This window comes from Falco rusticolus, chromosome 5 (assembly GCF_015220075.1).
Source record: "Falco rusticolus isolate bFalRus1 chromosome 5, bFalRus1.pri, whole genome shotgun sequence".
NCBI classification, from domain to species: domain Eukaryota; kingdom Metazoa; phylum Chordata; class Aves; order Falconiformes; family Falconidae; genus Falco; species Falco rusticolus.
Genome location: NC_051191.1, coordinates 84,203,857 through 84,226,277, shown reverse-complemented (window position 1 = coordinate 84,226,277; position 22,421 = coordinate 84,203,857). Strand labels below are relative to the sequence as shown.

General features: G+C 43.7%; 1 protein-coding gene across 1 annotated transcript in view; it reads right to left on the bottom strand.

Moving 5' to 3' along the window:
- TEAD4 (TEA domain transcription factor 4) overlaps positions 1-22,421 on the bottom strand; it is a 57,196-nt gene that overhangs the window by 9,680 nt on the left and 25,095 nt on the right. The window contains exons 4-10 of the mRNA XM_037388859.1: positions 15,517-15,581; positions 14,575-14,637; positions 10,661-10,795; positions 9,782-9,825; positions 7,528-7,583; positions 6,613-6,743; positions 5,466-5,639 (exon numbers count right to left, since the gene is read on the bottom strand). Coding sequence (XP_037244756.1) covers positions 5,466-5,639; positions 6,613-6,743; positions 7,528-7,583; positions 9,782-9,825; positions 10,661-10,795; positions 14,575-14,637; positions 15,517-15,581 — 668 coding nt within the window. The remainder of the gene's footprint in view (positions 1-5,465; positions 5,640-6,612; positions 6,744-7,527; positions 7,584-9,781; positions 9,826-10,660; positions 10,796-14,574; positions 14,638-15,516; positions 15,582-22,421) is intronic.

Sequence of the window (22,421 nt, the reverse complement as noted above, 5' to 3'; positions counted from 1 at the left end):
GGCTAGTCTTCACTTTATACTCTGGGAATGCTGAATACATAACTGAATGCGATTCTGACCTGGAGACTAGAACCCTAGGTGCCTCAGCTCTTCACTGGCAAATGCTCTAGTACATCCAACAAGTGCGACAACTCTTGAATACGTTCCTTACCCCAGCCTAGGCAGCCAAAGGAAACACAGTCAGGATTTAGGGAAGTCTGTAGCCAATGGCCTGAGCTGCCTTGCTCCCCAGGTCCCTGCTAGCCACAGGCTGGGACTGCCACAGGGACAGCAGCAGCGTTCAGCTAGCTGGGTGGTGTCCAGCACTCAAACAGCTGTTCTCCGTCTCTTCAAAGGCAAAGGTAGGAGATCAAATAGATGAGGCATATTACAAGCTAAATCTGAGTTATGAGCCACCAACTGGACTACATTACTTTATCTGACAAAGTCAGGGTTCTTGCTCTCTGTCCAAGAAGCTCTAGCTGCAAAAAGCTGTGCACACTCTAGCATAACGGCAATCTGATGTGTCTGGGGTGCATCCAACTTACCATGCAAGCTCAGTGCAGTGCAGGTGACACACTTGCCCATAGCTTGCCTGATGACTTCCAAATATGCTGAAACTACAATCACTGAGGTATCTCTGATCTAGCATATCTCAGAGATCTGCATATTGCATGCAAGAGAGCTGATCTGTCTGTTATGGGAGAAAGATCCGAGATTTCCTTCTTTCCACAGAAGTAAGCAGAATTTTTAAATACCTACAAGACAAGATTTCTAGGGAGAAGAGATTTGTTCAGGGAAGGGCATAATAACCCTGAACAAGCTAGTATTACTTTTTAAAAAAAATCACATTGGTTGTCTGAGTCTCTTAGCAGCTTTGCTGAAAACAGCTCTGATGAGCTTGAGTGCATCACTCAGCTTCTGCAACCCCAAGAAAGAAACACAGAAGAGTTGGCATTGTTCGCTGTCCTAACCACATGCTAAGACAACATTTTTGTCTGATCTTTGGTGGAAGGAGTGAATTTCACAACTGATAACCGAGAAAGGCCTCAATCCCACTAGGATGAGGCTGTGAATCAAAATTTCTCTGAAACTCTTCACAGAAGGAAATGTGACCTTTGAGGATCAGTCTTCAGCTTATCTGAGGCTTTGAAAAGCAACGATTAGACAGGAGTCCAAATGGCCTTAAATGCCGTGAGAAACCATAGCTTGCTGAAATCTCGCACACAGGTGCCATGTGGTCAATGGAAAGGCATATGCTGAACAATTCTTGAAGATCAGTCCAAAATTTGTGCCACTGCAGCTTCAGCCTCCAAGAAAAGGGGAAGGGAAGAGTTTCCAAGCTAGCCAAAGATAGCAGAAGGCCTTGCCAACAGTATGGGTAGCTGTGACCCAGCTAGCTGCCCAGGATTGTGTTATTTTGACACCCAGCAGACAGATTCCCTCAGCAATTCAGTCCTTCAATCTGCTTTTTGCTGCCAACAACCTCTGTACTGTTGAACACTGCGGAACAACTTTGGTGAAAGAAGTGCCACTGCCAGTGTCCCCTTATGTACGGTAGCAACTGGTAGGAGGTGGTGCTGGTGACTGCAGGTGAAATGAATGGGCTGTCAGATCCATTCTCAGAAAAAGTGTGCAAAGACAATAAAAAAAAATCTCTGTTGCTAGCTGCTGCCTTGTTTGCTGCCTCAGAAGGAGTGCCAAGGACAGAATGGACATGGAGACCAAATTGCCATCTCCTTGCTCTCCAGGCAGTTTCTGCCAGGTCAGGATTGAAGGCATACAGTGGTCAGGACAGGGTGCTGAGCGGAATTTGCATTGCTGCTGTTTTGACTGGATCTGCTTGGCACAGGATAGAAGCCAAGTGTAGGACAGCAGTCTCTGGCCCACCCCTTCAGACCCTTCCACAAAAGTGTCATTCATTTACTGGAAGGAAAACACTCAGCAATTTGACTGTTCAGCTCGCCTGTCACCGAGAAGAAATTACTACATATATTCAACATTGGCAGAAAAGGTCTCCTGAGCAATTCCCCTGATCCAGCCCTCTGCAGAGGGCTGCTCTGGACAAAGTACTGCTTGCCCTGAATTCCTGGTTTGTCATTTTCCTTCCACCTTCCACCCAGAGTCTCACGACTTCTGAAAGCTTTAAGATGCAAGTGCACCATTCTACTAATGTGCAAAGCCCTGAAAACGCCTCTTCCCCAAACTATTAATAACAATGCATATAGGAGGAGTTCATGGAGAGAACCAAGTTAACAGGTGGCAGAGATAATATTACACTGGAAAAGAGCAGAGCTGTCACTGCCCATGTGTCGGGAGGCTAACGTCTCACATTCATTGTCGTGTGCTAGAATGCACTTGGAGCACAGAGAAATGTCACACAGATGTCATACGCGACCTGCCAATCCAAGCCCAAGAGTTAGTTCATTGTACCAAACTCCCAATGCCAAAATCAAGGAAGAATTGCAAACACTGCTTATGTTTCAAACTAATCAACTTTTAGCTAGTGTATAAATAATTTAAAGTACCATTGAACAAACATGAACATCTCTTTCTCAGTCACACTAGATCTTAAGTGCTATCAGTGATGTCAAGAAACCCCAACCCCGGTGTTTAGAGGTGCACAAGAGATCATCTGCTATATTCACTGCTTAGTGCAGTAACAGCAGGTTTCTGGCTTGGGTACTTCAAGCCTAAAACTACATATATACAAAACCAACTTAACAAATGCCTTGATTTTTTAAGTCTTTGTCACCTGCAACCACCACTTCAATTCAGAATCTCTGAAAAATCAATCATATCTTCGTGTCTCAAGATACCCCCTTCAAGTATTTAACTCTACTCACCAAGTTTAAGGTTAGCACCCTAGCATATACTCTTACAGAGGCATGAAAATACAGAGGGGTGTAAGAATCTCAGCTGAAATCTAGTTTTCTTCTATTAAACTTTTTTTAAAAACACATTGCCTTACCTATGAAAAGTGTTTGGGGGGGGTGGGGGGGTGGGTTTGCACCACACACTTCTATTGCAATACACCGAACTCGGGAAGTCCCATGACACGTAGCACAGTCATTACAGGCATGGCTCACATGCTTGAAGTATAAGACTGCATTAACACAATATTTCAGGCACGTTGAACACGAAGTTTTGCAACAAAAAGACTTGTAGTCTTCCTAAAAAACAGTCCAAATTTTCTGGAACAAAACTTTTGGTTTTTTTTTTTTAATTGCTTTACTTAAATTGCCTTAGAGATCCTAGCTGAAATCTTACAACAGGAATAATTTAAGTACTCTTGTGAAACAGTGCAAATCAGAAAAGTGCCCCAATCTTTTCTCATCCAGAATATAGCATCAGGAATGGTGTTTTCATCCCCTACTACTCTCTACACTGAGAAACAAATACAAGATCAAATTACTTACTTCTTAAAAGTCTGAGAAGCTCACATTCAATCAATGACTTAACTTTGACAGCCCGTAGCGTTTCACTAAACCTGATATTAACTCCAAATGGGATTAAACAATGCAATGGTACCAAAAAAAACCAAAACCCCAGAAAGTCAAAATATTAAACCAAGCCCAGAAATATCACTGTCATTATAAGTGTATAGATGCAGAGCCCCAGGACATCATATATACATATATACATATATACACATATATTGGAGTAAAGGTGTTTCAAATCCTATGTTAAAGTCTATGCAAACCCAATTTCAGCGAGCTGATACCCTCTGAACACCAGGCACCTCACATGGGCCCAGAAAGAGTCAAACATCCCACCATGTAAATCCTTCAAAAGCCTAACTGAGGCTGGTCAGACATGATGCATACGCCACATTTATCCTTCTGCTATTAAAAACCAAACACAATCCCCAAACCCAACCACATAAGCACAAAAGCACACCAAAGGTTTTGATAAATAAAATCAGAGTTGTACTAGATCACAATTTCATTCTGATTTCTCTCTCCTTAAGTCAAGGAATTCAAAGGTTTTTTTTCTCTCTACATAACTTCTCCCTCTGATCTCTTCCTTTTGTTTCCTGAGATTTCCACAAAGCACTTCAGAATGACACTACACAGAAGCCGGTGCTCTTTGCCTCGGCATGAAGTTTCCTGGGATCCTTACCCCAAGCAGGAAGAAGCTCTCAGCTCCAAGGACCATTTCTTAGAAGCTATCCCCCTCTCACTCTTTCTCCTTTCTTTTGTCGCATCAGACTTCTGTTTCCTTTTCCAGACAGCTCCCAGTAGGGCCATCACTACCCAGATTTTACCAAAGGACACCCTTCTCAGCAAGGTGCTGCTGCCTCTCCCAAGTATTTCGCTTCCACCCAGAACAGGGCTGGTCTTTCACTTTTTGTTTCACCCTTCCCAAGCAGGCCGTTGTACCCTGACACAGGCTAATCCCACGAGGGGCCCAGCTCAGTAGCACAGAGTCTGTGGGTAGCAAAATTATGTGCCTCCAAGAACCACCAGCAACTAATGCTCTAAGCACCAGACACTTGGGCAGATTCCCAGCCAACATTCTCCAACGAGCTTCTGGAAAGGCTAGGCTTGGGACAGCTGGGAAGCTGTATCTGAAGGCACTTAAGTTAACTCTCCCTTCTCCTGAAAGAGGAGCTTTCCAGCTAAGAGGCTTTTTAATGTACGTATGAGCTATGAAAGTTCATTTCTCATCATCTCACTCCTGACCTGGCGTTGAATTTTAAGTGGCAAACTCAAGGTGAAAGGCTCCAAATCCCATTACACATTCCCTCAGCCATCTAGCATGCAACTGCCCCAAGCTGCTATTATTCTTAATTTTGTAATACATATGATAATATCGATGGCCAAAACTATTTTGTTTGTACCCTGAAGCACAATGGCACAGTTTTTGCAAATATCAGCTAACTCACAAAAATCCAAATTGAGTGAGGAGGCTTTTGCCAGGCTGATTTCTGTCAACTTACCAGAAGTCATTTCAGTAATAGATTATCAGCATAATCCAATTTAATTATATGTCTCCTTATCTTTTGTCTGTCCTTGTGCCTGCAGTACATATGCATCTGTAAATTATTAGTACTTGAATAACACAAAATGCAGCTAATGAGATAGAAGAAGAGATGGAAAAATGTTGCCTCTGACTAAGAAGTTACTCAACACGGAGAGACGTGAACACATAAGAGCACGCAGAGAATAATTTTCTCTGAATTCTTCTCTCATACACAAATAAAAATTTTAAAGGGCCCAAGTCACCATTAGCAAATAAAATCTCCAGACGCTGGTCAAGAACAACTCTACAAGATGACATTGTGAAAGACACATCTTGCTCCAGGCCAGGAGTGCCTTGTGCACTCAAGGGAAGGTCTCCAGTGACAGCTGTGCCTGTACTAAGTGGCCTGCACAGGGAAAAATTGTTGGGAGGCAGCAGTCTTCTAACAGCTAGCAAGGCCACTGCTTTTAAAGTGAGAAGTTTATAGCGAAGAGGTACCCTACAAAGGGTCCTTCCCTTACCCAGAATTTGACAAGGAAGAAGGCATTAGCTGGCCCCCTTTCAAAGAGCTCCTTCAGGCCCCCTTTTTTCTCAGGGAACTTGTCATAGATCTGCCGGATATCCACTGCCTCGAGGTAGGGGTCATTGTAGCTGGGGCTTGACTGCCCAATGTGCACAAACAGGTGTTTGTTATACTGCAAGAAGAGGAAAAACATGGAATTAGGACATCGTTCAGTACCACTCAGTACATACTGAACATGCATGGCTCTTCACAGAAGACTGCTGGAAGTTGCTGAAGATTTGATAGCACTTTCTGAAAGAGCAGAAGTATCAGCAGAAATATCTCTGCCAATACCAGCTCATGCTGTTCCTTCTTTCCTGTCAATACATCCAACGCTTCTTGCTTCTTCTGAAACATTATTTTGGGGGTTTTTCCTATATTCACTCCCAAACTACTGCCTCACGCTTCTGCTATATAGCCTAAAATAACCTGAGATACAGTGTTACCGGTCACAGGTCACTCAGTCAAACATTAATGCTCCTGTCCTACGAAAAGCTGCCTGAAATCCCACAGCAAGGTACCAGCCAAATACTATCATCTTTTCTGCACTTTCCTATCTCAGACAGAAGAAATGTAACTGGCCCATCACCCCTGTGTCTCTCAAGATGCAGTATCACAAGGTTGAGCGAGACAGGCAAGTCTTCCACTTCCATTTTATAGGTGGCACCATGGAAACACACCGATGCAAATTCATCCCAGTTGCCCCCAGATTTAAGTTCACAGCACACCAGAGAAATATGTGGCTTCATGTGACCTTGCTATGATCCGATTCTGTGTCTGTCCTCCAAGGCTGAACAGGACAGCTAGATAGCCCGGCAGGGGCTGCACCACTGCCTTATGGCCTCAGTGCTTTGAGCATGTGAACACCCATGACCATGGAAAAGGAGGCCAGAAGCACACGGCACAGAGCTGGCTACATTGCTATAGGCAATTCTATCCTCTAAGAGAAGGATATCTTGCGTTTCCCAAAGAGGGCTTTCTATTCTCAGCAGAGCAACAAAGCAAGTATTTCCATGCACGTATAGTAGTATAACGTATCCATGATGAACAGGAGCTACCTGAAGACCAAAAATTAATAAGGGGTGGAAGTCAGGTGTGTGTCTTACTGTGTCTTGGTCTTGTTGTTGTTCCAAGAATGCAGAGAATTCTAACATCCAAAGTTTGGAGCTAGCAACCCTTCGTCCTTGCCAAGCTGGTGCTGATGGGGAAGGCGAGAGGCCAGCAGGAGACTCAAACCCTAAGCACACAGGATTTATATAACAGAATTTAGAAAGAGAAAAGTTGGTAACAGCTTTCCAGTAGAGCACCTGTTGTCAAAGCTAGCTAATTACACTTTCTTATGACTTCAGTCATCATGTAACAAAACCATTCAAAAGGTCCTCACTCTACCTGTCCTCTAAATGGCTTGTTCAGTTACCCTCTTCTAAGACAGCACTGTCAGAGTTGTTAATGATATAAAAGACAATTTACCTGATTTTGACACCAGAGAAAACATGTTCAGCAACTTTAATAGGACCTAGACTGAGACCTAAATGAGCAGTGAAATAAACTGCTTTAGTATCAGAACGAAGCATCGTCATTAACACGACCACTGATCTCTCGAAATGGGGAAACTGAGAAGGAAGACATCAGTTGTTCCACTTAACAAGAAATTGGAAAGGCAATCACGTTAGAATGGAAACTAGTGTTTTAGTACATGCAGCATGGTGGAAGAACAGTAGATACGTAAACTTTTATTTTCTGCTGAGCCAGAAGGAAAAGAAACCCCAAAACAATTAACCTAAAATGGGAAAAAAATGTTTTTCAAAATAAAACAAAATTTTAAAGCTTCAGCTCTCTTGGTAAAAGGATGGGAATGGGTGATAAGGGGAAATCATATAAAAATTAACTTGGGGCTCACTGAAATGTTTAAATAAATAGAAATATTATCTTTAAAAATTAATTTCAAAACTTCTAAAGTGTTGGCTATGTTTGAAGTTGGAATATAATTTCAAAGCAAAGAGCTACATTTCCTTACCTACCTGGTAATGGCAGTGGAGGCTGTACAGCATAAGGTTGTTGAGAAAAAGGTTTCACGCTACAGAAGTACACAAAGAGAGATGGTTAACAAAAATCCAAAACAAACACACAAAAAAGATTTTTGACCAACTGTTTGCACAGATTTGATCAAGTATTTCTCCTGAGGGAGGAACTGGCATAAACGTCTCTGGGAGATTATCTTTCTGTATGGGCAAGAGAGGGTCGTGGAGAAAGACTCCAAAAACATTAAGGGGCCAGGACTGGACCGAAGATTTCCTTCCAGGTTCTCCCCGCAGACTTATTATTCAGAGATCCTCATCAGCCTGTTAATACACTGGTGCCCATTCATTTATCCTTTCCTTTCCACCACAGATAGATTTAAATTTATGCAAGTGGATAAACATCTGGGCCAGATGCCCCTCAGACTTCTAGGCCCAGATTCAGAGATGCTCAGTACCCACAACTGAAGCTAGCTTTCAAGACAGCTCAGCTCCTTTTCAACACCACTGCAAGAAAAATCAGGATCTGGAGACATATCTGACATCAGGGGTGGCAGATACTTCAAGTTTCTAAAAGAACCTCTCAGGTTGATGTTTCCTCATTCACTTCCAAGCTAAAGGCATAAAATCTACTTTTTATTTCTGTAATGGCTTCTATTCTTCTACTAGCCATTTTTCCCTACAAGATATTTTAGTAGTATGTTTCCTGATCTGCTCCACAAACATTAGCAATAGCACGACAGCAGGAACACGTGGCTTGAGTGAAGAACATTTACCCTTCCAGCTGCTCGTCCTTAAGCTGGCTTAAATTGCTCCTCTTAGGTCACGCGATAAAAAGCGTGCCCCCATACAAACAAACAGCACAGAGCAACAATGGCCGGTGGAGCAACCTGAATAATACTCTTGACGCAACTACACCCAGAGCCATCACTGGTGAACGGATCAGGATCAGCCTATCAAAAGGCTCATCTCCACACCGGGGTAAGGGAGCCCCAGTAACACCATCAGAGAAACAGAGCCCCTGCCCTGGCCCCTCCCAGGGCTGCCACGGGAGAGCCATCTGCCCCATTGTCCAGGTTTGATTTATTATGGGGCTGTTCAGGGAGAATATGACTTATCACATGTAAGAAGGTCGGTACAGTTGTCTTGTCAGTGCCCTGCACCTTCTCAGTGCAGTCTGTCCTATCTTCTCACTAAATTCTATTTCTAATGGCTTTCCTGCACGAGGTGTGGGTGTGTTTGTTCCAGGAGTGCCAGCAGCAACCAAGGGTGTGATCATTAATGATTATCAAGCCAGACTGCCCAGCAAGAGGCTTGGGAGCCAGCCGCCTGTGCCTCCAGGAACAAGGATGCCTTCAGAGGGACCAAGAGGTTCAGGCCAAAGGGCAGAGAGACTGTGGAGTCTGGAAATTGACTGACAGAGGAGTTTGTGTGTGTGTTTATCTCTGTGGGAGCAAACTAGGGAAAGTGAAGATCCAGCTACTAGGTGGACTGTGTATCTAAGCCCAGTCACTGGAGAGATTCACAGCGTGTGTGTGTTCATGCACACACACGCACACACGTCTGTGCGAGTGAGAGAGGCTTGCATCAGCAACTGGAGTGGGGCTGTGGGCTCAGGGGCTCACCCGTCTGGGTGCCAGCACACAGGGGCACAAGGGACACCAGGACAGCTACTGGACGGATCCACAGTGCAGATGTATTTCCCACTAACACACTTCCACCCTCATTAGCCAGAGAGGGGTACAAGATGAGGCTGCTGGGGCTGTTTGTATCTGTGAGTGCTGAGCACTGTCTATGCAGTTCTGTGTGACCAGCCATGTGTGTATGTGCAATGTATATGCACATTTGTGTGCACACCTACCAGGAATACATGCTCAGTCTCACTGCTGGTTGAACTTGGGGGCACGGATAATGCAGCAGCCTCGCCTCTATCAGGCTGCTAGATTCACCAGCTCCCTAAAATAACCCATATTAGGCTGCTTGAGTCATGGGACATATTATTAAAGGGGTGTAATCCATGTTGAAGGTACCACATGAAGACATAAGGGTTTATCTATTTAAAATTCTCTCATGACTCAGTTTGTCTTCAGCCATAGGCCTAAAGTCTCAGATCCACAATCAGTGAATCTCTCTGAGAGCAAAGACGACATTATCATAGCATTTTATAAATCCTGTAATAGCTAACGGTGCTTGTCAGGCAGCCTAGAGGAAACAGCAGAAGCACCAGCTTTGGATGCTCACATAAAGGAATACTCACTCTTGGGAAGATCCAGCTTGGCCTGGCAAAGCTCCCTGCCAAAACTGCAAGAGAACATACAGGCAAAAGTCACCACTCTTAAGACAGAGATGAAAAGCAAGGCTTGCTCCTTTCTTAGGAAAGAAACTGCAAGCTCATGGACTTCTAAAGATGTGACAGAGTTATCTCTTCTTTCTACATTCCCAGTTTCATCCTTGTGGAGGTGCTGACAGGTCTTCATTTTCTTTCTACACACTACGAGTAGTGACATGCAAGCAACTGAACCAATATTGGTTTTTAATGTTAAATATTACATATGCACCTTGTGCCTCTGTCTCCAAAGTTTTAATGATGCCCGCTCTCTTAGAGGGACCATTTTGCCCAAGAGAGCTCCACGAGAGTATTTTGGCAGAAATCAATGCTCAGCAAAAGCTCACTAGGTCCAACTCATAGGATAGGGGATGCTGGCAGGCCTCCACTATTAAGGACTTTCTGTAGGGGCCGTGAATGTGTCATCTAAGTAATTAGGATGAGCTTGGGAATGATAAGCTTGAGTAAGGGTCAGGATGGCCCAAACAGTTTTAATCCAACACGACTGTGGACTAAGTGATACAGACACCTAAAAATATTTCAGGCAGCTGAAAACCCAAAGGATTTGATTGTTCTCTCACTTGTGTCTTTTTAAACAAAGCATAGAGTGAAATTCTATTGTTTCACATCAGTGTGAGCAAAGAATCAGTCCCAAACTGTTGAAGCCATGTAACAGATTTATTCCACAGAGACAATGCCTTTTGGCCCATTCTTTCTGATGTTCTCACGATTATCCTGAGTAGGTCCCAACACCCTTTCAAATATTCAGGTGCCTTCAGCCCAACGCTGCCAAGACACTGATTTACTCACCCCAGAAACGGCAGGGTAGGCTGGTCGTGGGAGACCAGGTAGGGCCATTTTACTATGGAAGGCAGTTGCAGAGATAATCTGGGCAGATGACATTGTAGCCATACTCTGCATGGCTTTATCTTTAGCTGCCTGATCCTATAGCAAGAATAGAAACAGAAAAAAATGAGTTATTATAATGATAAACAAGTTGCCTGGTCTAATGCTGTATAACCAAGATTCTCATCAGCTTCTTTGTAGGGAACAAGCATCTCTGAAAATCTGGGCAGCAGACTCACCAGTAACTATCCTAAGAACTCTTCAAAGCATGTTAAGTCTTTCAGCCATTATTATAGCTTCAGATGTAATTAATCATCCTTTCTATAATGTTGGGATCACTGGTTTAGAGACTGCTAAGCATTTATCCTTTCTGTCTGAAGGCTTTCAGCAGCACAGCTGAAATGTTTCGTTATGGGAAGTACAACCCTAACTGACTCTTGTGTTTTAATCGTTGGTAAAAATATTTAATGGGAAAGACTCCTGCTTATCAAAAAAGCCTCTAAAAACAAGCTCACAAAAAGAGTTTATCATTACTGCTAAAAGACTACCTCAGTTTGGGACTGCATTAGTCTCAGGTAGAGTTGATTATTTTATTCCCATCCCTGGTGATTACAGGAAATCTTAATAATCTCCCAGGGCACATATGCAAAGACATTCCTTTTTGTATTTTAACAGCTTTGTGGAATTGCACACATTTTTACAGGCAATGACAGTGCAACAGCTAGGGGGTCCGATGGACGTTTAAAACACACTGCATTCTTCATTTTTTCTTCCAAGGAATAAACAGACAAACAGAAGCGCTTCCCCACGTTCAGCCTTTCCTCCTACATCCCCTTACAATTCACCTTCATTCCTCAAACACTCCACATTTATCTACAACCTTATAACTATAATGGAAATGCCACAGATGAATTCACGGCTTGGAGAAACTGCTGAAAGAGGAAAGCCCTTGCTGTCGTCTTCAGGGATTCTCGCTTCCCGACTGCATTCATTGAACTGCAGTTAAGTTCTGACCCTTGGATCTCCATTCTCTCTAACCCCTCTCCTTTCTTTAAGGTCTTCTAAAGTTCTAAGCACAGGGATTCTGAGATGTTTAACACAAAAACATTTGGAGGAGGCATAACAAAAGCTCAAGAACAAATAGTGACTTTTAAGTGGAATGATCAGTAGGAATGGGTGAAACTTCTATTACAAATCATCTTTTTTATGCTATCTGTGGCTCCTGTTCATAACATTCAAGTAAATGGAAGGGAACCATTGTAACTGCTGCGAAAGTTCTTCAGGTTCTCCAAAACTATGAGAATTTTTTTTCAGAATCAAGTTTAAATGATGCTTTAGGGAATCCTTAAAGTATTCCCCCAAAACATTTTTCAAGAGTAAGGATTCTTTTCTGTTTCTTCATGACATATATAAGGACTATTTCCCAGCTGCCATTGCAGAAAAGGATTTTTTTTTCCTCCCTGATTTTCTCAACTGGAAAGAATCATACTTGCCTACCTGAGCTTATACATGAGTTTATGGGGAAGCAGCATTTACTTGTGGAAGTAAAAAGAAAAAGGAAGAACAATTAATAAGGGAACAGATTTTCTCTATTAACCACTGTTTGGTTTTTCTGTTTTGCCTAAATGCCTGACAGACTGCTTGAAAAAGGATGTTTTTGTAAAAGACATCTCCTTCCTCTGTCAGCTAACAGTTCTGCATTCATTTGTATTGTGTTTCCAGTACAAAATAAAAAGGAAAATGAAGCATAAAAACTTACCAAACATTTGCAATGTTCATATTTTTATTATTCTCAAAACACATGATAAATATAATACTAAAACCACCACAATTTCCCTCTTTTTCCTTAGTACAGGTGATATCTATTAGTCACCCAGGACATGGAAAACTACTGATTCTGGGAACAGATTTTTCTCCAAGCTTTAGCCTACTTTCCCCACCTCTCTCTGTTATAGACACAGCACTCACTAAGAGAAGACACTCCCAATTTGTGTGGAGACAGCAGTATTCTAGTAATTGCTCTGAAAAGTCAGCATGTCGCTGCTCTGAGCTCTAGGATATAAATATGAAAACATATACCCACTATGGAAAACGAACAGTGACAGAACACACAGCTAGCAGCAAGAACTTGGAAGAAGGGCAGCAGCTTTTGTGATTTCATTTCCTTGCTCTACGAAAACGACTAGTGAAAGCAAGGAAGTAAATGAGTTGAATCAGTCCTACAGGCTTGGCTCTGCGGGCAGAAAGGCACAGTCTGGTGCTGGGGAATGGCTCACTGCAGGCAGCTGGGCAGAGCTCACAGCATGGCCTGGGGAGGTGTAAGAGGAGAACAACCAATGGCTCCATGGAGCTCCCTGAGACACCTTCCTTCCCCGAGAACAAAAACGGCCAGCTCCTGTGTGCTAAGTGGAAACAGGCTTGGCTGGCTGGCTTTTCAATCATGCCAAATCCCAGAGCTGTGACATGCAAGGAACGGAATCAAGGTTACAGATATAAGCAGCAGTAAATCTTTAAACACCCTGGGCAGTTGTTGTTTCCTACTCGCTCTAACTTGCCTCCCAAGCAGGCGTCCACCTGAACTGACCACTTAACAGCACCACAGGTTTCAGGCTGAGGCAGCCCTGCCTAGAAGCACTGAATTAGACAGTTGCAATTTGCGGCTGCTTCTCTTTATCAGAGCAGCTGGAAACACGACAGGCTAATGACAGACACAACACTGTTTTCTAAAATGGAGCTGGGGATGGGATGTGGGGGGCGCAGTGATGACTTAGAGGTAATCACTGCTTGCAGTAGAGATGCATGCACTTCAGCGCTGCTCCAGACCGAGTGCCAACAGTTCACTCACAGACAGTAGACTTCTGCTGGTACCCAGCGAGGAGTTGCCGAGACAGCCAAGAGGAAGCACGTACTAACAGCCACCCACCACTCAACAGTCGGGCTGGACCGGACTGTCAAGAGCATCAATTACTACTGAAGCATGGAAGATCGGGGAAGAAAACACCCATGCCTCCAGATCACTTATGCCACACCAAATCAACAGGACTGGACCTCACATCCTACCAGCCAGCCCTTTCTGGATGGCTCACATTCTAACAAGGGACATCCTCCTGGGCAATTGTCACCCATAATCTTGACCTTCAGGACAGTATGGCGATTTAGTCTGAGCACATAAAACATCTCCTGCTTCAAATCTGAGTGGAAATAGTGTCAAGAGGTATCGGTTCATTGGGTGTTTCCTATACAAAGAAACCATGGACTTGCTCAAGCAAGTAGTCAATCACTTTCTTTCTCATTAGCCCAGGCCTCTTCAAATCAAGTCTGAATTAATCAAGGAGCAAAGCCTGCTCAGCTGACACCATTTTACCTGAGAAGATGCCAGCTGGCTTTATTGCTTCCTCTCAAAGGCTACGCCAACTCAGAACACTTTTCGTGGACAACTCCACGTCACTACCAGTAGCAGAGGTGGAACTAGCACTACCGTAACTGTAAGGCCACCCTTTCCCAAGGCCACTGCAACACCAGGGACAGATTACTGGTCAGCATTTGTAACCGGTAACACGCTTCCTTCTCAGGTAAATGCTCTTTGCATACCCAAATCTAAAATCTTTCAGCCTTGGATGACAGCAGCATAAACCGGAGGTAGAAATCAGACACATAAAATTTTAAAGTTATGGTTCTTCTTATCTCTAAATAGAATTGCTCCAGACGTCACAGAGCTACAACAATACAAGCGTTTGCACAACACTTCCTGGGAAGTACCTTTTCCTTCCCAGCTTACTACAGTTCAGTGGCTAATCTCACCCTTTTTTAAGGCTATTCAAAGAGGGAATGGCTGACTGAGGGGGCTTGCATGGTATGTTAAAGGACAGCCATCATACCTTGAGCTTGGCTTGGATCTCTCTAGCTTTCCGCCTTGCCAGGACCTGGATGTGACTAGATACCTGCATTGAAAGACAAAATCCATCTTCATTGCAGAGGAATACTCAGTAGTTGCTTGCAGAAGTAAACATACTTTAGGCACCTTGTACAATAGGGAGTTATTTAGGGTTGAGGGGAGTGGGGGTTAAGGTAACAATGGATGCTTTTCAGGAACATAAACTTAATTGTCATGAAATGAGATGGCGGACCAGCAAAGATGGGCCATTTAAGGCCTCTTCCAATTTAAATGGCTTTATCAAGCCAGAGACCTCCTCTAATACTAAAGAACTCGTCCTTAAATTTAGGGACTGAGAGTTCCAGTCTCTTTGCTGTGCATCTTGGCTTCCTCTTGGGAGAACGAAAACCCATGTTTCATACCCCTGGCTGCTATGTAATGACTCTCAGAACTTCCCCATATCTAATGTGGACCAAAACACATCATAGAATAATTTAAGTTGGAAATAACTGACGGATCTCATCCACCAAACCCCTACCCAAAGCAGGTCTAGGCTGCTCAATGCTTTGTCCAGCATAGCCTGGACTGTCACTCCCAAATTACAAAGATTGTTTTTCATTCAGTGTACCAGGTATTTCCAAAATCACCATTGCTGTCCATCTGTCTGGGCTGAACAAAGAACCTTCATATAGAGGACCACCGATGCTCACTGAAATATTCATTAGCAGACTAAACAAACAAAGTCACACACCATTTAACAGTAGAAAAATTTTTCTGGGAGACATAAGCGTTACAACCCTACTCTAAAGTGCCTGCGCTGACTTGCCGCCATTCTTATTAACCAGCTAAGCACAACCACCTCTGTCCAGCAAACCAAAAACTTAAGCCCTCATCATGTCTCATGCTCCAAAGAAGTTAATATTTACAGGGAACACTTTACACTTACCTGTTTCCTTGTGCGTGTTTTCCCTGTTCTCAGCTTAATATAGCGGGCAATCAGCTCATTTCGGCCTGGAACAGAGAAAAAATGCACATACAAGTTCAGAAAGCTATGACGCCAGGGGAAAATGGCCAATGGACTTATCTATCTGTAGAGATGAGCAGTGGGGCAATACTCCGTCACTACTTTTTATCTTAGAAAGATACTCATTAGTTCACATGGTAAAGGTCTGAGTTTTAGAAGCAGAACTTTGGGCTGCAAATTCTATTTCCCAGCTTGCATCTGTATGGCTTAAAATCACCAATAAAAAGGACAATCATATGCTTTGCTTAATAACTACATTACCACGGTGTGCAGAAGCCGTAAACATGGATCAAGATTGCCAGTACAAAGAAGAAAATGGAAAGCCGCTCACCCTAAAACATTCAGGAAGGCAAGACCAAAGATCCAGATAATAACAGGGCAGTCAGCCTCACCTCAGTCCTGGGAGGTGATGGAGCATGTAATCCTGGATCCCACTTCCAGATACATGAAGGACAAGCAGATGATTAGAAGTAGTCCACGCAGGCTTACAAATGGGAGATCATACTTAACCAGTCTGGTAGTTTCTATAGAGAGGCGACTAGCTTAGTGGATGAGCACAGACGGAGCTATGTATACTGTGACACCAGTAAGGTTTCTGTCTCTGTCTCCCATAACATCCTCATAGGCAACCCGACAAAGTATGGGTGAGATAGGTGGACGAGGAAGCGGACTGAAAACTGGCTGAAGGGATGGGGTCCTGTTTGACAACGAGCTGACAAGGAACGAGCCAGCAATACACCCTCCTGGCAAAGAAGGCCAGCAGCACCCCAGGCTGCATTAGGAGGAGTGTTGCCAGCAGGTCACGGGAGGTGATCCTCCACCTCTACTCAGCACTGCTGTGGCAACATCTAGAGTGCTGCATCCAGTTCTGGGCTCCTCAGCACTAGAAAGATGCGGATATCCTGGAGTGCCCCCAGCAAAAGGTCCACGAGAGGGATAAAGGGACTGGAGAATCTTTCATATGAGGAGAGTCTGAGAGAGCTGTGACTGTTCAGCACAGAGAAGACGGTGGAACTTTTAGTCAATGCATATAAATACCTGACGGGAGAAGGCAATGAAGAAGAGGGAGCCAGACTCCTCTCAGTAGTACCCAGTGATAGGACAAGAAACAACGGGCACAAACTAACACATGAAATTCCATCTGAAAACAAGAAGAAGAAGAAAAAAAAATAAAAAAGAAAAGAGAAAAAAAAAGGAAACCCCAACTTTTTTACTGTAAGGGTGGTCAAACACTGGCACAGACTGCTCAGAGAGGCTGCAGAGATGTCCATCCTCCATCCTTGGAGGACACTCAAAACCTGACTGGACACAACCCTGTGCAACCTGCTGGAGTTGATACTGCTTCAGCAGTAGGGCCAACCTAAATAAGCCTGTCATTCTGTGAACCTAGAAAATAAATGACAATGGGGAAGTACATGGAAACAGTTCCACAGAATTTATCTGTGTGACATGATACAGTGAATTAAAAGTGCTTTCAGGCTCTTGCAGGCATCCCAAAAAAAGCAGCATTCTTCAGAAGAGATATAGGGAAGGAAGCTTAGCTTTGTGGAAGTTGAGGGGAGCTCCCATCAACAGGAAGGTGGGGCACTGGCTGGGAGAGGTGATGGAATTCAATTATGGGGCAAGCATACATTGCAGGCACTGGAGACAGGTTTTACATCTTGATTTTAAGAGATGACACAGTAAGATTATGCCCTCCAGGGCCAAGGGAAATGAAGACGAATCACTTCAGGTTCAATGTGAGAGGAGAGGCCAGCAAAGAGATGCAAAGAAAAGATGGTCACAGTGACAGATGAGGGAAATTGTATTAACAGCAACAAGAATGAAACGGCTAAAGAAATGTGAAGCTACAGGGTCACCGGTACAGAATTGAGAATTGCTTAGAATGAGAGCAGGAAACTGCAGAAGACTCAGGTGCAGGATTTAAAAAACAGGAGAAGCAGGGACGGCCAAGCCACTGACAACTTCAGCAGTGAACAGGAGAAGCAAGCTTAGACTCAGTTCACAGCTGGCACCACAGAACTGTCTGAGCGTGGGCACCAAGACATGAGGAGACCATGCAGGTTCCATACACTGGCTCCTATGTATCAAGTCTAAGCAGACACACAGAATTTCATTCTCTTCCTGGAGATGGAGAAATAAGGAGTAGAAACAGAAAAGCAGCAGCTACACATCTGAACTCTAGGTTGATTCAAGGCAGAAAACATGACAGAAAGAGCAGGCTCTGCAAAATAATACATTTGTGGTTACCACACTAGTAGCAACACTATACTTCAATAAAAAGTTGGGAGTGGGAAGTGCAAGTCTGTGTGACATCTTATATGGCTGCAAATGTTTGATTAATTATGATGAAGCAGGAATAAACTGGAAATCAAAGCCACAGCTCTTGTGAAGTTTATTTATAACAAAATTATAAAACCTCAGCATTTTCTATGGAAAGTTTATGGGTTGAATGGAGAACTTGTACGTTAGGACATCACAGACAACCAAAAAGCAAGGAGTGAAAACACATGCAATATTCCAGTAGTTTAATATTCCATGAAAAAGTTGTCACTTGTTTTTATTTAAACCCTTGTTTAACTCAACCTTGGGAAAAAAAAAATAATGCAAGGGAAGACTCTATGCTTGAGATTGACCACCCAACCCTTTAGAGAAGGGCTGGCAAAGCTTCCAATTCCATCTGTTTCTGAAACAGAAGAATGTAAATGTCCATGACTGCATTTAGGCCGTGTTCATGAAACATAACCAAAGCACACATCGGGACATAAAAGCATTTTACATTTACAGTTCTGAGTCTTTTCCTAATGGTGTCATGACAGAAGCTCTCCTTATTCCCCTCGGAGAAGAATCAGGTCTGTAGCTGGGAAAACAGCTCCAGCTCCTCTATGCGCAAATCAGGAACCACTTCTGTGCCAGAAACACAATGCCCAGCATGTAACCACTGACCTCTTCAGTTCCCACAGGTTCAGCATTAGCATGGTGACATGCCCAGGAGAGTCTGATGGGAGCAGATGCTGTTACGCTACTTTCCACCTGGCTGCTTTTCCAACCAATGTAACCACTTTTTACAAAGCTGAGACCAACTACTAGTGACACATACCCACAGTACCATTTTCTAGTGCCAAGAATAATATTTACGGCTTTTCAAAGCCTCCATCTGTTGGACATGGATCTAAGTTGAAAGGTAAGAACCAACTGAAGCGATTCTTCTTGCACAGATGCCGGCATGTATGCAACTTCAGGACAGTTTGCCACATGTCAGAAGTGGGAAATGCGCAGAACAAAACAAGGTGCTCAAACCCTCGATTCTCAACCAGATATAATAAATGTTATGGTGCAAATTTAGCTTTGTTATGTTTCCACGAAAGTCAAGAAATTATAGAGACTAAGCAGTCTGAGAGATCACTATTCTGCTTCAGCAGCAGAGGGCTGCAGGGGTAAGCTGTGTGAGAGGATGCCAAGAACAGCCCCATGCCAGGCACAGTCAATTCCAACCATCTCCAAAATGGATGAAAACAACAATCCATCAAAACCTCAACCAGAGGAGCACAAGCTACCTTTGCTCAAACGTATTTTGGAAAGGGCAATAGCCACTACCAGCAGGAGACACGTGAGGAGACACACACAAAAGGAACCACAAAAAGGACACATGAGGATGCACAGAAGGAGAAATGCAAAATATGTGAAAAGACACATTTGGAGAAAAGAAAGGAGGAAAGAAGACAGACACATGGTAGGGGACATTGTTGCAGATGTGGCTAGAAAAGTTCTCTTGGGAAGAAGTGCTCCGAGGCAGGAGTATACTTCGAGGCAACTGCAACTCATGGAAGACCCATGCCAGAGCAGGGACAACTCTGAAAGGACTGCAGCCCACTGAGAATCTATGTAGATGCAGAGGAGCAGCAAGAAGCAAGCAGCATCAGAGGGAAAAAAATAATTAAAAGGATTGGCAGACAGAAACCTTTACACAGTGACCCCAATCTCCTGCATCACCCAGTACCTCAAAGGAATTATGAGGACTGAGTGTATATGACAGTATATGAGTGTCTATGAGAGAATAAATCAAGGGAAGCTGAGACTAGGAAGCAGGGAGGAGAGGCAGTAAACTGTAGTCAAGCCTAAGAAAGTGGGAGATATTTTCCTAAGTGTGTGTTTAACTGTCTGTCTTTGACAACATCAGCCAAAATTACAAAGCTCTTTCAGGCCACATACTTCACTGGAGAAGTCCAAGGCGGGGGAAACTGTTGTACAAATTGCACATATTAGAAGCTGGTATAGAATGCTCTAGAGAAAGCATTCAAATGTGGATCCTCAAAATTTCTAGTTTTAGAATTCACTTCCCACTTGCCACCACCTCTCATATAGCCTTCCTCTTCCAGAAGCGTGTCCCCACAGAGCCAGGGAAAAACAGAAAAGTGGCAGGGTATATTAAGCTAATAAAGATACTGGCAGCAAAAAAAAACCCAACCCAGATCACTCTACAAAGACATTAGCATCACAGGGATTACTAAATATAGAACTATGCAAATTGCCAAGCCCAGTAAACTGCAGCAAGCACGTATTAAATTACCATGAATCAAAACTGCAAGAGAAGCAAGTCCTAAATGTCTTCTGTTTTTCTTATCAGAAGTTAGATGTAAGCAGGTATTATGCGGCTGGAAGCCCGTAGGTTCACAGCCTCGGGAAAGCACTTTCTTTGTTTCACAACCCTGGCTGCAGGGTCAGCACAAACGAGCACCCCTCCCTTGGCTGGGACAGGCAGAGCTGTCACAAACCGTCAGATGGTTCATTTTTTAGAGCCATGTAAAGTGTCCCTTAGTAACCTGATCATATGTTGTGTTCTTAGAATAACTCCCGCTGGGGCCTGCCACGGTCACCAGAACCTGCCAACAGTTGTGTCTCCTCTGTCGAAACTGCGCATTGGGTTTCATGAAGCTCTAGCCAACATACCAACTGCAGCACAGCACCTCTACCCTCCCTGTAGCCTTCCCCTTGGACGCATGGCTTGAAAAAAGGAGTAAAGACAGATTCTTTTATGTCCTTTACCTCTCGCTCCTAACAAATTCTCAAGGACATCAATTTAGCTCCCACTCTGTCTTACACTAAATTGCAGAATTTGCATTCAGTAAGTTATCCAGGGAGGTGTTGCTAAGAGAAGTGAGTAAAGAGGCTCTACACCTGTAAGCCCTTCAATGTAAGAGGAGAGAACCGTCTGCCTGTAAGGAAGGGAATAAAAAAAATCCAAGGAAAATCTCACAGCCATAGAAATATTTCCCAGTCCTCAAAGCCTCATGCTAGCTTTCTGCTAGTAATGATATATTACTGCTTACAGAAGAGGCAGATAAAGCACACACCCCTGTTGCCAAAGAAAGCAGAAGAGCCAAAAGCTTCTCTTCTGTGATAGGCAAGAGCAAAGAACTCAATGACTTCTGCAAAATCCTTCCAGTGGGAAACTGCATGAAAATATCTGCTTCTTGGTAGCAGGTATCTTTTCTGTACCAAAAGCAAACACTACCTATGAAGTGCAACAAAGATAAGAGAACCACAGAAGCAACTATAGGGCTGTATCCAGTGAAAGGTTAATCAAAGCAAGGTCAAGGAAGCCATCTCAACTATGATTTCAATCTCTTTGTGTCACTTAACTATAGCTCCTGGGAAACGGCTGCCTATGGCTGCCTCCTGAACTTGCTAAGCACTTAGTTTAACTGTCGATTACAGTCAACATACACATAATGAACTGTGTGCATCAGACAGCATGACAAATAAATCTAGACATAAGAGGGAATTTAAGGACACCTCAGCTGTCCACCAAACGTCAATGTTTCTCTACGCATATGAAGCAAAACTAACCACCGAGCCAGTCGTACCAGAATGACACTTAAGGCAAAAGCAGCGTGTTATGTTTGCATTTGCATGTGGGACTAACTGGCACTGGGGTCCGCACTGAGCCATACCTCCCTTTCCATCTCTCCTTCCACTGCTTGCTCCTCCCAGCTACACTAAAAGCCATCCTGGGCAGCACTGTTTCCAGAAACAGGGCCGCATATGTCAAAAAATACATTTTTGTCTTTCCGACGGCTAATCCCATCTTCTCATCAAGATGCACGGACACTCAACTCTTACTGGTATAATTGTTAACACTGTTTTTAATGCTATCTTTATTACACTTTCCCTTCATCACAAGCCATTCTTTCTCATCAAAGTCTTGGTGAGAATATTCTGTTAGCTTTCCAGTTTCCCAGCCCAGCTTTTTCAAGGCAAGAGAAAATGTAGTACATGACCTTTCCTTCCCTGGTGTGGGCTCCCTTCACCCCTTCCTATCTTCCTTGACTTTTGGCAATCGACAATGTCACATCTTTCTTGGTTATTTGGCATGCTTGCTTTCAACCTTACAACCTCTTTTACAGGAAACTTGTTTATGAAGTTTTAGACTTTGGCCTCTCCCCCCCTCTTTCTGAGCTCTGCCTTGGTATACAACTTACGTAATACAGTGACTGTTCAGCAACCAGACTCTTTCAAGGGCTCAATCCTTCCCTCCCTCTGTTTCAGCTCCTACTTTTACTGTTAATTCCCCTACCAGAGCTGAGGCTGTCCCCAAAGTCAAGAAAAATTCTGCAATAACCATCTCCCTACTCATCTCTATCTTTCCACCTCTCCTTGGGAACCTCCACCCTCACTCCCCCACCGTTAATCTCTAACTGTTGTTTACTCTTTACTGGTCCTCAGTCTTTGCTGGTACCTACGAACTAAACATAGTGAGCCATAACGTAGCACGATGACTTGGTTTTCCCATTTATCTGGACTGCAACTGTGGCAAATCCTTGTGG